Genomic DNA, 15,764 nt, shown 5'->3' with positions numbered 1-15,764 from the left:
CTTGTAAGTTCAATAACTCGGGATGCATACATATTTTTTAAATACCTCCAATGGGGAAAAGTATTCGCTTCAGATAAGGAGTACTTTTAGGCGCACTTTCGTTCGTGGTACAACCCCTTTAAGACTCCATGGCGACTCATCGCAAGTGATTTTACACGGATTTAGGAGTGGACCCTTCTTTATTGCATAGCATCGAGTCAGATAATATCTCATTTGATTTTAATGTAACCCTATGGGGGAAAATTGCATTGGATTTCATGTCATCCCATGGAATCCAATCCTCAAAATATTGCGTCATGATCTAAAACAATCACATTAGTGTAATAATCGCGTGCAATTTATCTTCGTGGAACCCTGGTCTTAAAGGGATAAAGCAGACTGAAAATGGCACCAGGGTCCTATACCTTCCTTCCTTGCTCCCAGACCCTCACCAATGTGACCCTTATGGCATGTCTGCTTTTGCAAGCTTTTGAGGCCAGATTAGAAGGAGGGCAAAGGGGGCAAATGCCCTGGGACCCCCACCACTATCTATTGGCCTCCCCCAACCTTCTCAGGATGATTCACCGTAACTAAAAGTCTCTGATGCCTGTAAACCTGGGAGCTAATCACTTATCTGTGTATTGTATAAGCAGTGTTTGTTGGTATTATAGGGGCACTGTATGGCATTATTATTTTGGCACCATTTGGCACAGTATTTTGTGCACTGTATGGCAGCATTATTTGGACACTGTTGAGAATGGTCTGTTTAGGGGCCTGCACAAACCTTGAGGGGCTCTGGGTTCAACGCATTATTTTCTGCTTTCCCAAAAATTTGGAGGGGCCTTAATTCATGTTTAGTTGAGGGGCCGCCTCCAATCTTCCCCCGCCCCTTTTCTGGTATCCATTATATTGCATTCTGTGTGATATTCTATTACATCATACCTCATAATTAGACCAAAGTAGTAATGAAAGCGCGATATCTAAGTCTAAAAGCCAGGAAATGTTATCTCTTTACTTTGCCCCAATTCTGTCATCGGCCGCGTATAACTTTACAATCATATCACCAAGGAAACGAAAGCCGTGAACACCGCTCCTTGTCCTCCTACCTTCACACTGCACATGATAAATCTTCTTGGCAAGCAGTAACGCCAATGTACAGGCGCTAAGCAATCAATAACCCAACGCTTGTCCCTACAGGCAATCAAAATTCTAACAAATGTCAATCACGCTCCTTTTATCTTATCTAAAAGGGTTTGTCCATCATTGCAACAATTTTTTTTTATTATTGCTCCAATCTATCTAAAATAAAAAAAGAAGGAACTATGCAAATAGTCTTGATTTAAAATTTCCTATAATTTGGAGTATAGAGTTCATATTCAGACCTATGTGTCTCCATGGTTACAGACTACAAACAAACCCTTTGTTGTCTGATCCTGCAGTCATATGCTACTCTCTTCCATCTGCTTCTTTTTCTTCTTCTGTCTGATTAGGGTAACTAAACTTTCAGAAAACTTCTGACATGTCATAGTAACATGTCAGAAGTTCTGATTGGTGGGGATCCAAGCACTTAGACCCCCACCGATCGCTAAAACGAAGTGACAGAAGCGCTGGGCCATTTTGTCTCTGATCGACTTTTCTCGGAAAGCCGATGTAACGGTGTACGGACTTAATAGAAAGTCTATGAGCCCATACACCATTACATCGGCTTTCTGAGAAAAGGCGATCAGAAAAGAAGCGGCTCAGTGCTCACCGGAGTGCTTCTGCCGCTTCGGTTTAGTGATCGTGGGGGTCCCAATGCTTTGACCCCCACTGATCAAAGCTTCTGACATGTCACTATGACATGTCAGAAGTTTTTTAAAAGTTTAGTTACCCTTTAATTATTAGAACTTTTTGTTATTGTATCAATATGGAGAATGGTTAACCCCTTCCCGCCGCAACCCTTTTTCAGATTTTCATTTTCGTTTTTTCCTCCCCACCTTCCAAAAGCCATAACTTTTTTATTTTTCCGTCGATATAGTACTATGAGGGTTTGATTTTTGTGGGACAAGTTGTCGTTTTTCGTAGCACCATTTATTGTGCCATATAATGTACTAGGAAACGGGAAAAAAATTATTTGTGGGGTAGAAAATAAAAAAACAAGCGATTCCTCCATTGTTTTTTGTGCGTCATTATGCCCCAGGCAGCCAAAGCAACCATTGCCTCCCCCCGCATTTGCATTGCGGGGGGCGTGATGAGCTGTTAGAGGGAGTCGCCCCCCCTCTTTCCAACAATTTAAATGCTGCGGTCGCTATTGACCCGGCATTTAACGAGTTAAACGAGCGGGATCGCGCTCGAGCGTGATACCGCTTGTTACTCTGAAGTGACGTTCCATACTTTCCATACTTCCGTTCCATACTTCCCCTAACCGACTTTGGCGTATGGATGCGTCAAATGTAAGGAAGCGGTTAAAGGGGGTTTTCCCATTATTTATCGCCTATCCAGAGGATAGTGATAAATATTTGATCGGTGGCCGAGTATATTTGCTACCGCTCCATTTCTATGGAGCTCCCAGGAACGCCAAGGTAAGCCCGTTCTTGTGTTCAGTGGGGGTCACATGGGTCGGACACCCATTGATCTCGGACACCCACTAATCGTCTATCCTGTGGATAGGTGATAAATAATGACTATAGAAAAACCCTATTAATGTATTTTTTAGGAAAACGGGAACTAACAATACAGGTTCCATTGTATCAGTTAGACTTTGTTCACATCTGCGTCAGGACTCCGTTCCGTCTGAGCTTTCCATCGGAACGGAGCCCCGACTGACCCAACGGAAACCAGAGGTTTCCGTTTCCATCACCATTGATTTCAATGGTGACGGATTCGGTGCCCATGGTTTCCGTTTGTGTCTGTTGTGCACGGGACCCGTCGTTTTGCCGGAAGCAATAGCGTAGTCGGAACGTCAGAACGGGACCCCCAACGTAGATGTGAACAGAACCTAACTTATTGTGCCTACAACGTGGCAAATATACACAAAACAGGTAGGACGGCAAAAAGAACGCAATACATAAATATGTAGGGTAACGGCCAATACTTCTAGCGAGGAGCGTTGGACGTTTACCCTATATACTCAGGATTGCAACAAAAAATTCAATACATATCTATCTTATGTATATTACATGTCGCACTCCATCTTTTAATATTTTGTTACTTTTTGTATTCAATTAATAAGGGTGTTTTTATGGGTATTATTTATTATGTTGGTCCTTTTTTCTTTGTAGGTTTTATGTGTCTGTACTAAGAAGAGGGAGTGGAGTAAGACATGACTGCAGAATCTGACTACACAGAGTTTGTTTGTAGTCTGTAACCATGGAGACACATAGGTCTGCATAAGCGCTGTATACACAATGGTAGAATATTTCTAATCAAGACTTTTTGCAAAGAGTCTTCATTTTTTTCTTAGCTGAATTGGGAAGAAAATTGGTTGCAAAAGTGCACATACCCTTTAAATAAAGATGTATTTTGCTGGTAATCGATCCCTGTGAAACAACATGTCCTACACAATATCTCCTCCAGGATTCCCTCTCACCCCGAGATAGCTCAAAAGTTTGCAAACTTTCTTGTTACTGCCCTGGACCCTTCCCCCTGTCCTCCCCTTCGTCTGTCATATTTTCATCCTAAAGCAGCATGGGTTTTCTCATGCTTGCTCAAACTTGGGACCTAAACAAGCCTGTGCAGAATGGAGAGGAAGTCTTTTGTATAGCGGATGGAATTTCCCTGTCTGTGACCACTTATGCAGCTACATGTACTGAAATGGTCGTCACCCAGAGCGCAAGACCAATGGTTACAAGACAACCTCAATTCAGGTACCTGCAAAAATAGAAATAATTATAGATTCTGCACCGGTATGGTATACTGGTTATGGGTTTTTCCATCAGGGACATTTATGACATATCCACAGGATAGGTTATTAATGTCAGATAGATGCCGATCCCACCTCTGGAACCCACACCTATCTCTAGAACGGGGCCCTTAAATCCTGTTCTACCTCTGTGTTGCAGCTAAATCGTGTGAATCCGACCATGAAAAAGAAAACAGCTTAGCTCACTGAGCTAAGCTGTTTCTGTAAGTCCCATAAAACTGAATGGTAGTTATGGAAGGAAACAGTGTAGCTCGCATGCTACGCTGCTTCCGTAACTGCCATTCGCTACTATGGGAGTTACGGAAACAGCTTAGCTCAGTGAGCTACGCAGCATTCGTAACTCACGACCATATAGTCGGAAAGTTGCCGAGGAGGCAGTGGGAGCAGAAAAAGGTAGAACGGGGTTTAGAGGGCCCCGTTCTAGAGATAGGTGCGGGTCACAGAGGTGGGACCCGCGTCGATCTGACATTAATGACCTATCCTGCGGATAAGTCATAAATGTCACTGATGGGGAAACCCATTTAATGGCTCCCAGTATCAATTTACGCTGTTACCTTTTCTTCTAGTTTGGACCAAACTTTTTAATTTCAAGCAAATAGATGAAAACGTAAAAAAAAAATTAAAAAAAATACAACAACCCCAAAAAGTTACAGCAATGAGCCGGTTCTTTTACTTCTTGTATACTTTTTTTCCCCAGCTCGGAGGCAGCAACCATTGAATTCTGTCATTCTTCTTTCTCATTAACAAAAACTTCTCATTACAATTCCGGACATGCAGAAATACATCACTTTTTCGTTAATTAGCGCACAAAATGTCTTACACTTGGCTTCCTCTATACCCATAGGAATGTGTGAAAATCCAAGGAAACATTTCTGCCACAATATATCAATAAGTGCACAGATTACAGAGTGATTCTACACATGTAGCAGAGCTGAATTTGTCATATGGCACAATGTGCTCTCTGTGCCTTTCCGTGGGTCTGCCGGTAAACTTATTGTGTTATCACTATTGAGTTCAAAACAAATTCAGCTCTGCTACATCTGTTTGTTTTTCCTTTTAAAGGCTAACTATGTTCATCAGAACATAAATTAAATGGAATGTATGACATAAAATGTCACGTTTTCTGCAGGTGATGACTGAGCCGACACCAACTACAAATGGTCTGATTAGTAGAAGGCGATTTCCAGGAAATAAAAAAGTTTTCCAAAAATAATTAGATTTCCAAACTATTTCCCTTATTGTGTCCATAGTCAGCCATTTTAAATTTTTGAGGCCTAATCTTTTAGTCACCCAGTCACCCACCTGCACAAAAAGCCACTATGCTATCTTATCCCAATTTTTATGCCCGTTTCTCCCTTATGGTGGCAGGACACAGTAGATGAATGTTGTCCGAACCCGCTGAATATGGCGAGACCGGCCGACCGTCTAATGTGTATGGCAGTGTCCCGACTCTTGTCGTGGGAGATAAAGATCGGGTGTTGTGGGAATTCAAAATGCCGGATCTTTTTATTTGTAAGGAGATAAGCATCCACAAGAGGGGTCTGGCAGCAGCTTATTACCTTCTCCGTATTGAGAACACGTGCGCACTCGGCCGAGCCAAGCGTACATGTGTATGGAGGTCGCGAGAAATAGCTGCTGGAATAACGGTTGTTCAGCCGGCTTTAGTCACGCCGCTGCCTTCAATGATCATTTAGATCAGTACACAAAAACGGCAACCTTATACCGAGGTATGAACATCCACATGACAGCCCACACACACTCTGTAAGCCAGCAACCAATGTAAACCCTTCCATGTAGCATTTCTATATAGATGACAGCCTGGCAGAAAACAGCTATGCAGGCATTTTTCGATCAATCTATCCAGTGGCGTAACTAACGCTGTAGCAGCCATAGCGACTGCTACGGGGCCCATCCTTGGGTCGCAGATACTATTGTAGACTGTGGCAGGGCAGGGCAGCGAGGTATCTTCCTGCTCTGCCATTTACTAGGCTACAGGCCATGTTCGGCCTGCTGCCTATCAGGGGCAGGGTCCCTGCGGAGGGCGGCGTGTTCTCGTCACTATGCAAGGGTCCCGTCGGTGTTGATGCTTTGGAGCAGTTCCGTTCATCACGGGAACGGGGCCTAGGTGAGTACAACGCTTATTTGTTTGGGGTGCACTATCTTCAAGGGGTGAGGGACTGTATGGCGCTATCTACAAGGGGGGCTGTATGGCGCTATCCACAAGGGGGCTCTATGGTGCTATCTACAGGGGAGCTGTATGCTGCGATCTACAGGAGGGGACTGTATGACACTATTTTCAAGGGGGAGGTAGGGGGCACTATCTACATGGTCGAGGTGGAGGCACTATCTACAGGGGGGCTGTATGGCACTATCTACAAGGGGCAGGTGGGGGGCACTATCTACAAAGGAGGCTGTATGGCACAATCTACAGGGGGCACTATGTACAAGGGGGCTGTGTGTGGCACCCAGGGGAGGGGGGGGCCTGTTGAAAGTTTGCTGTGGGGCCCAGCCTTTCCTAGTTACGCCCCTGAATCTATCGATCGATCGATCAATCTATCGTCCATTCCACACTAGCAAGAACGTTTGTAAAGTTTTGAGCTATCTGTGTACTAAGAAGGAGTCTTGGGGAAGACATTGAGTAGGAGATGGTATTTTAGAGGGAAAATACCGCAAAATCTATCTATACTTAAAGGGTACGTCCACTTTTGCAACCAATTAAATTTTTTCCCCAATGTATCTAAAAAAAATTATTAAGCAACTTGGCGGAGCTGGACGAACCACATTGTAAGTCAATGGAAGGAGTTTCATGGCTCCCGTTATAAACAGTAACTATAACGCCAGTGTGAAAATGTCATTTTATATCAAAATGATACAGGTGAGATATTCTGGACGGCGCTCGGCCTCTGTGGCCGCACGTACACATCTAAACTATTGCCAACACTACTGCATTTCTGTCAATCTGAAGCTTAACTGTGGATTTGACCGTCACAAAGAGAGGGCTATATTCTGTCTGACCCCCGAGTGACTCTCTGCCCTCCATCTGCCTGCTCTGCCCTGCGCTCACACCATAAACGCCAGTCACCGATATTAATGTCTTGTTCTATCCAAATAAAGATTAATCACCGTGTAATGAAATGCTCTGCAACTTTCTAATATACTCTGTGTTTCAATTCCCTAAAATGTTCAAGATCTCTGCTTGCTGTTAGTGAATAGGAACATTCTTGTTTACATGAAGAGGTTGAAAACCTCTACAGGCCTAATGCTTTTCACAGCTGAGGGTTTGATACAATTGTATCCAGTCTAGGCAATCCCCTGTGAGCTAAACAGTCTGGACTCCAGGTTGATTAGCTACACTGATACACTGTAGCAAACATCCAGGAGAAGGGAGAGGTTTGCGCCTCTGCTGAGATTAGCTCACAGTACATTGCCTAGACTGAATACATTGTAACAAATCCTCAGCTTTGTAAGCAGGAGTCAGTATGGCTTTTTCTGGATGTGAACAAACATTAACTGGCAGCAAACAGAGATCGTAAGAAAAGTGAGAGCTGCTATGGGGGTATTGGTAGCTGGCACTCTGTGGTCATCAGTGACTGGCATTCTGTGGGACATTGTGGCAAGCACTCTGGAGGGCATCTTTCACTAGCACTCTGAAGGGAATCTATGGAAAGCATTCTGGGGGCAACTGTGCCTGGCACTCTGGGGGCATTGTTGGCAGGAACTCTAGGGGCTATTGTTGGTACTTTGAAGGGCATCTGTGGCAAGCACTCTTGTGGGCAACTGTGGCAGGTATTCTTGAGAGCATCAATGGTAGGTAGGCACTCTGGGGGCCAGCTGTGACTGTCAGGGCATCTGTTGCATGCACTCTGGGGGGCATTAGTGGCTGGCACTCTGGGGGCCATCTGTGGCAGGTACTATGTGGCAGGGACGATTTTAGATAGTGCCCCACATATAGCCCCCTGTAGATATCGCTCTACATATAGCCCCCCTGTAGATAGTGCCCCACATATAGCGCCCCTGTATATAGTGCCCCACATATAGCCCCCCTGTAGTGTCCCACGTATATAGCAAAAGGGGGGAAAGTAAGGGAAAAAGAATGCTATGAAGCATTAGGATCAAGAGGTCTCTAGATTGAATGAATAAAACCGGCTTGAGAAGGTATATGCTACCTAGCAGGGATAGGGTGAATGGTCCCTCAATTAAGAACACCCTATTGTAATATCAAATCCCATTTAACATCCTACTGCATTGGCATAGTATTGAAAAACGGTTAAATGGGAAGAGAGAGCGAAATATAAATGCACGAATCTAAATCTATGCAGTGAGGTGCTCTCAAAGGCAAAACTGTAAGGTATTGGTGCGTTGTCCCTTTAGGGTATGTTCACACGACCTCTTTTCAGACATAATGGGGGCGTTTTACGCCTCGAATTACGCCTGAAAAGACGGCTCCATTACGTCGGCAAACATCTGCCCATTACTTGCAATGGGTCTTACGATGTTCTGTGCAGACGAGGTGTAATTTTATGCGTCGCTGTCAAAAGACGGCACGTAAAAATACGCCAGCGTCAAAGAAGTGCATGTCCCTTCTTTGGTCGTTTTTGGAGCCGTTTTTCATTGACTCTATTGAAAAACAGCTCCAATTACGTCAGTAATGGACGCCGCGAAAAACGCGAGTACTTGCAAAAACGACTGAAATTCAGGAGTTTTTGAAGCTGAAAATGAAGCTTCTTTTAATTTTGAGCTTCTTTTCAGGCGTTTTTTGAGGCGTTTTTCATAGTGTTCAATGAAAAATCAGCTCCAAAAACGCCTCAAGAAGTGACCTGCTACTTCTTTTTATGGAGCGTCTTTTTACGCTCCGTTTTTTAAAACAGCGGCTTAAAAAGACTAAAAAGTATGAATTAAATTCTGTTTTTCCAGTTGATTTCAATGGGCAGATGTTTGTAGGCGTTCAGCTTCCGTTTTTTCAGGCGTTTTTCGAGGCGTAAACGCCCCAAAATACACCTGAAACCACTGCGTGTGAACATACCCTTATATTGAGCTTTTGCCAGACTATATTGTTCAGACCCTCACTCACATCTCACCCAGTGATTACAATAGGGTGTTCTTAATTGAGGGACCGTTCACCCTATCCCTGCTAGGTAACATATACCTTCTCAAGACCTTCATTCAATCTAGAGACCTTTTGATCCTAACGCTTCTTGCCCTTCTTTTCCCCTTTCCCCCCTTTTGCTATATTTACCATTGGTGGTGTACATCAGGGTGCTATAAGAAGCTGTACCTCTATAAGTGTCCCACAAATAGACTCCGCTGTAGATAATGCCACTCACACCTTTTAAGTGGAAAAAAATAGACTTTACATACTCCCCTTGATCCCGTTCCCGCGCCGTCCGGTGGCAATGCAGACCTGCTCTCTTTTGAGCAGGTCTCGTGGTGCTGAACGACACAAGCGGCGCGATGACGTCTTAGCGCCGCTAGCATTGTTGAAAGGCGCTGATTGGCGGGGCAAGTCATTCTGCCCTGCCAACCAGCGTCATTGTAAGGCGCTGAATGGTCGGGCATGGAAATTGCCCGGTCATTCAGCACTTTTACATGTCATTGTACCTGGGTCCTATAGACGCAGGTACAATTAGTGCAGGAGGGGGGGGGTGGCTGCGGCAGGTTTCCATGGCGCCGCCACCCCATCAGAGAGGCAGCAGGGGGCCGCCTGAGGCGAGATGCTCATCTCGCCTCATGGATGGTGCGGCTTTGCTCTGTGGGCATCTTTGGCAGGCATTCTGGGGGGCATCTATAACTGGCACTCTGTGGAGCATCTGTGGCTGGCACTCTAGGGGAACTCTATAACTGGAACTCTGTGGGTCATCTGTGACTGACCTTAAAGGGGGCATCTGCGGCTGACACTATAGGGGGCACACTCAGTAAGGGAGTCATGGCGATTCTGTAATTAGTTTTTGATAATATTGGGCAATAAGGATATTTCCTACTAATGAGGAATTCTGGACCATCAGATTCTGGATTAATGGAGCTTTACTTTTGGTTTGTCTGCCGCAATAACAAAGGAACATTTCAGCTTCTCTTAAATCCTGTTATGGCTGCAGACATTCAGGACTCTTCCTATTGATTTTCTTTGCATTAGAACAAAATGACTTTTAAAGTGTCAGGTCGTGGTCTCGTGCCAGTTCTGATTATCTGACATTATCCTCCAGATGGTAGATACTTCTAAATCAATGCCCAGCACCAGGATCATTTCTGCCGCCTGAGGAGAAGACGTAGAAACGGCCATCAGTAACAAGACCAATGCCCTTTATATGAGCAGTCAATTTCTACGGGTCCGCAATGGCCGTCCATGTGCTATATATTATACGAGTACAAATGAGCAGCTAACGGCGACTTCCTCCTGCAAAATCAGCTGTATGTATTGAGCATGGTTACTGAATTGTCAATTTTTTTTAAACCGGCCTGGCAATTAGCGTTTCCACCTAAAGAAAACCCCAGCGATCACTTCTAATCGCTGAGAACAGCTGCAGCCAGCCATATATTTTCCATGTAGCGGCCACTACAGGAGAAATGTTGTATTACATGCCAGGAATTGAAATTAATAACTGACCATGCAATACAAGGATGGGCCAGGTTCGCAAGACCGAGAGGCTAACAAAGGTGGATTCTGGATGGGGGAGGCGGGAATATATGGTTAATGAGTTCTGCAGAACTGAGGACATTATTACAAGCAGGACTATTTATAACAGAAAGGACATAGGGTGGAAAACACCATTATCCAATAGAATAGATCTTGTATATAGGTGAGTAGGCTGGATATTATAATAAACCAATAATCAGGACTAATGGCATCACCCAGCCCCCAACATCAATCACGTCATTTATTATTGTCATCATTCTCTTATTTCTTCTCTGTCCACGACAGTCGCCACTATGGGTCTGGTTTACCGTTTATCAGCTCTTTACTTGTTTGAGCTGAGTTAATATATAACTATATCTCTTTTACCTGCATTTTAGGTTTTTTCCCTTTTTCTATTAGCTCTCACTATTACAATTATTACCATTACAGTTTAGCTCCATTCACGCGAATACTGCAATACCAGACACAGCCCAAGTTTCTAGAAGAAAGCAGCTATGTTTTTCTATTCTCAGACAGCCCCTCTTACTAAACTAGTCCCTGATATGGTTCATAGAAGGGGTCCTGAGCAGGGTACCCACCCTCTATTGTAACTATATATCTTAATAGGGCACATGGTCAAGGGTTGTCTCTATGAGAGTAAATGATAAAATTCTAGCTGCCTGCAGTCACCACTAGAGGGAGCTTACTGCATACTGTGTTATTATTATTAAATAAAATGTATAATCAGTATGCTGGAAGCTCCTTAGGTCCCTCTAGTGGTGGTTACAGGTGGCCAGAATTCCATAATTTGTAAAAACAGGGGATTCTGAGCTGTGCATCAGAAAAAAAATTCATAAAGTTATATTAAGAAATTAATTAGCACAGAATTTTGCACTTTTTTAAATAAAACTCAAAACAAAATGGTGTCCAAGGTGGACAATTACTTTAGGATTCAACTGAGTGTTAATGAGGCGAATTCGGCATGATAAGTTACCTCCTTTAAGTCCTGGACAAGGACATTGAGCCGCTCGTTCTCTCCTTGAACGTTGGTGATGACGGCCTTGCTTTGCCTCACGTCGTTCTGCATCTCCAGTATTCTACCCAGGTAATACTCTTCCTTGGTTGCAGACTCCTGCAGCAAAGTCTCCTCCCGGGTCTCGCCATCTTCTGCAACTTTGCGGTGGACGGTGAATGACTGTCCAAAGGCCTAAAAAAAAACCATTAAATATTTAATTGAAATCACCTTTATGTAAGAAATGGCGCACATCAACTTTCCTTAAAGTGATAGTAAATTTGAAGTGTCCTAAAGTAACTTAAAACTAGATTTGCTGCGCATTTGAATGTAATATATTGTCCTCTGTTATCAGCCATTTCAAGCTGGGAGAAAATGACAGTACAAAAAAATACATCATCTATGTACTGTTTCTATCAATATTATATGTGCACTAAGGTTGGCTGTTATATATGCATCCTGGCTGGCACTATTCACTACTCTGTGGTTTGTACTAATATGTGAGCACTATGCTTGAGAATATCTGGACCCTATAGTTACTAATATTACATGGACACTACATGTTTGGTATTATTATGAGCGTTATGCTTGCTATTCATATATGAGAAGTATCCTATGTCTGGTACTATTATATGTATACTTCGACTAGGGATCCTGGCAGTGCTCGCAACTCGCTGTAATAATTGTGACTCACGCTGTGATTTAAATGTTATTATATGGACACGTATATGAGTGTTACTATTATATGTGAATTTATTTGTCTGATATATTATATGGAAACTTATATGATTGATACTATTATATGATCAGTTGTATGTCTGGTACTATTATATGGATATTTTATAGATGCTACTATTACATTATCACTTATACGGACAATTACTGGTACTATTCTATTAGTATTACTATGTCTGGTACTATTATTATATAGACACTTATTTACTGGTACTATTATATTGCCATTAATATGTCTGGTACAATTAGGCTAATATCATACCAGCGTTAGTAGTTCGTATCCGTTCACCTCTCTTCCGTCAGAGGAATAGAGGATCGAAACATTAAACGGAAAGCAACGGTTCCGTTAAAATTACCATTGATTTCAATGGTAATTCTTTCTTTTGTTTCAGTTGCTTTCCGTTTGTCTCTGTTCGTTTGGTTTCCACTTTTTTTTCTGGAAGCAAAAGTGCAGTCTGCAGAACTTTTTGTTTCCGTGAAAAAAAAATTAACGGAAATCTAGCGAACGGAGACAAATGGAAAGCAACGAAAACCAAACAATTACCATTTAAATCAATGGTAATTCTAACAGAACCGTTGCTTTCCGTTTAATCTTTCGATCCTCTCTTCCTCCGACGGAAGAGCGGTAAACGTATAGTAACGGTAATGTGAACGAAGGCTTATATGGGAAATCATATAGTTCTAGTTATTTCAGGATCTATTTCATGCGTACGTTACGGTATTTATAGTGTTCTATAAAAAGTTTGCCCTGAGGAGCTGACACCCCTTCCCCTCCTCCAGGGGACAACACCCTAATAAAGTAGGCTTGGCACATATTTACCTATCTGCAAGCTTTGCCTTCCAGGATGAATATAGTATAAGGTTTATATTAAATCAAAACCTACAAAAAATTCAGCGCAGCATATAAAAGAAAAAGCGTGAAGATAAACCAAATGTGATAGTCTCGGGCAGCAGAATCGGGGAGAGCAGGATGTGTGTGAAAGGATTGATCGGGCGGGGGGGGGGGGCAGCTGTTATTAGCCGGACCCTCCACCATCCTGCACTGACTATAAGTCTTATTTATACCTAACGTAACGTTATGAGCCCATATACCATCACCTCCCACTAATTCTATATATAGGAATCTATCAGTGACTAAATATGGTGACCTAGGAATACATTACCACCTCGTGATATAGGAGACATGCTTAGAAACCATACGTCGTAAATATAGCTTGTACTTTCCCTACTAGTCAGCTAGACCCGCCAGGGACCCTTTAAGGATGACCCTTTGAGACCAGATGTCCTCCAAAAATTGCCTCATACGAATGCTAATATCCTACGTTACTGGATACTTTCATTTCGAAGTCAGCATCCGTATTGTAAGCGGTTGTCCAACCCTAGGAAAGTTAAAATTAATGTTTACCCTTAAACAGTTTTTCGTGTTTTTGTTTTTCTTATCCCAGTAGGTTTCTAATTCTGCCCTGATTAATTTCTAAATATATGTTTTATAGTGATCAGATCTCGTATTTCTGATACATAGATCCAAATCCTCTGCATAGAAATAGAGTTAAATGATAACATTTTGTCTGCCTGCAGCCACCACTAGGGGGAGCTTAAAAACGTACTGCATACATTGAACTCCAATATATATTTTTTAAGTATGTAATAAGTTTGCCCTAGTGGTGGCTACTAACACTAAGCCACTAAAGGCCCTTTTACACCAGCCGATAATCGGCCGATGCAGCGAGCACCGATCATCGAGACATTGTTGATTGGCGCACGTTTGCTCCTGTCACACGGAGCTATGGATGGGGACGAGCGGTCCTTACTCCGATCGCTCGTCCCCATACATTAATATTATCATGTCGGCAGCGCGTCTACTTGTTTACACAGGAGATGTGCTGCCGACAACGATAATATTTCACTTTTATAAAATGATACGACCAGCAGATGATTGAGCGTTTGCTCGGTCATCTGTTGATCGTTCCCGTTTACACAGGGCAATTATCGTCACCGAGCGTTCTATGAACACCCGTCTGCCCGATAATCGCCCAGTGTACAACCCCCTTAAGTAATAGGTCTCCCAGGTAGTACAGGGGAAATGTATGTCCCGCTAGAGCTTCCCCCTGCATTTCTGGAGTCGGAGTCACAGGATAGCTAATCCTGTGACTCCTTCTAAGCTGATTACAGGGTGTCCCTCTACTGGGATCCACAACAATCCCTTCCGTCTGTCCCCTCTTCCACTGTCTGTAGGTTATTAAGATGATGGGGCAGAAGGAGCGGCGTAACACATGACTTTAGGATCAGACTACACAGGGTTTGTTTGTAGTCTGTTACCATGGAGACACATCTGTCTGCATAGAAGCTGTAGGCCCAAAGCGGTAGACTTGAATCAAGCCTATTTGCTTCAAAAGGACTACAAGACACTTTATGTATATGTGCCCTACTTTCTACATTTGACAGGAAATTATTAGTTGGTAAATGTATATTTTTGTAACCTGGTTCGAGATTATTCGCTCTGTCGGTAACATCTTCATCATGAAATTTAATTGGTGTCACACAGGGATAATAGTCCATTAAATGTCATACGAAGCCGTAATAATTACCAATTACTATCCAGTAATTACATAAGGGGGTAATGAGGGATCATTGTACAGTGACGTCCTGCACAGATAATGTCCCCAATACGGTGATTTGAATGTCTTTGCTCGCATTATGCAAATGATTGACAATTTACACCAGTCCTAAAATGACCTCTGACCTCATACTAAGGAGCAACAGTCTACTGATCTAAGCTTTCTTTCATCTGGAATGACAAAGCAGAAGTCAATCTGAACAAGTGGAGCTGCAGTAAAAAGCATGGTGGAAGGAAGGTCTAATGAGAAAGAACATTTAATTTAAGCCTACCTTAGACTCCAATAGACAATGCAGTTAAGCTGGAGTCAAATCATATCTGAGTGCTTATAGAGAACAGCTAAAAAGCAGCCGACACTGATTTAAAAAAATAAATAAAAATTATAGGTATTATTAGGATGAGTTGACTCAGGGCGGATACGCTGGTACACAGCGTATCCGCACAGCTGCCCGCAGGGAATTCCGGCTGAAAAACCACACCAAATTGTGGTGCAGTTTTTCATCCAGAATTTTCCTCTGTGGAAATCCTGCAATGGGGGAAAAAAAAAAGGATACTTACCATGGCGACGCGTTCCTCCGCCGTCCTGACGTTCTGAAGCCCTGGGGTGACATTTCATCCCATGTGACGGTTTCAGCCTGTGATTTTCTGCATCCGTCACATGGGATAAAACATCATCCCAGGAGCCTGGACGATGAAACACAGAATTCTGGGTAAGTATAAGATTTATTTTTTTTCCTGAGTTGCAATTTTTGTAGCGGAATCGCATCTATTCTGCCAAAAAACAATCGCAACATCTGCAATTTGTTGCTCGTTTTACCTCCCCATTGGATTTAGTAGGGAAAACCAGCAACAAAAAAGCAGCGATTACGCCTATACAATTGACATGCTGCGGATGATAAAAAAACGCAAC

The 15,764-nt window shown here is 43.0% G+C and overlaps 1 protein-coding gene across 7 annotated transcripts in view; it reads right to left on the bottom strand.

Annotated features, from left to right (window-relative positions):
* BICD1 (BICD cargo adaptor 1) overlaps positions 1-15,764 on the bottom strand; it is a 108,641-nt gene that overhangs the window by 59,708 nt on the left and 33,169 nt on the right. For all 7 annotated transcript variants that reach the window (XM_075855918.1, XM_075855917.1, XM_075855920.1 and 4 more), the window contains exon 2: positions 11,485-11,697. In XM_075855918.1, coding sequence (XP_075712033.1) covers positions 11,485-11,697 — 213 coding nt within the window. The remainder of the gene's footprint in view (positions 1-11,484; positions 11,698-15,764) is intronic.

The sequence above is a fragment of the Rhinoderma darwinii genome, chromosome 3, assembly GCF_050947455.1.
Source record: "Rhinoderma darwinii isolate aRhiDar2 chromosome 3, aRhiDar2.hap1, whole genome shotgun sequence".
Classification (NCBI taxonomy): domain Eukaryota; kingdom Metazoa; phylum Chordata; class Amphibia; order Anura; family Rhinodermatidae; genus Rhinoderma; species Rhinoderma darwinii.
The sequence above is the reverse complement of the archived record's forward strand: the minus strand, read 5'-3'. Positions and strand labels throughout refer to the sequence as shown.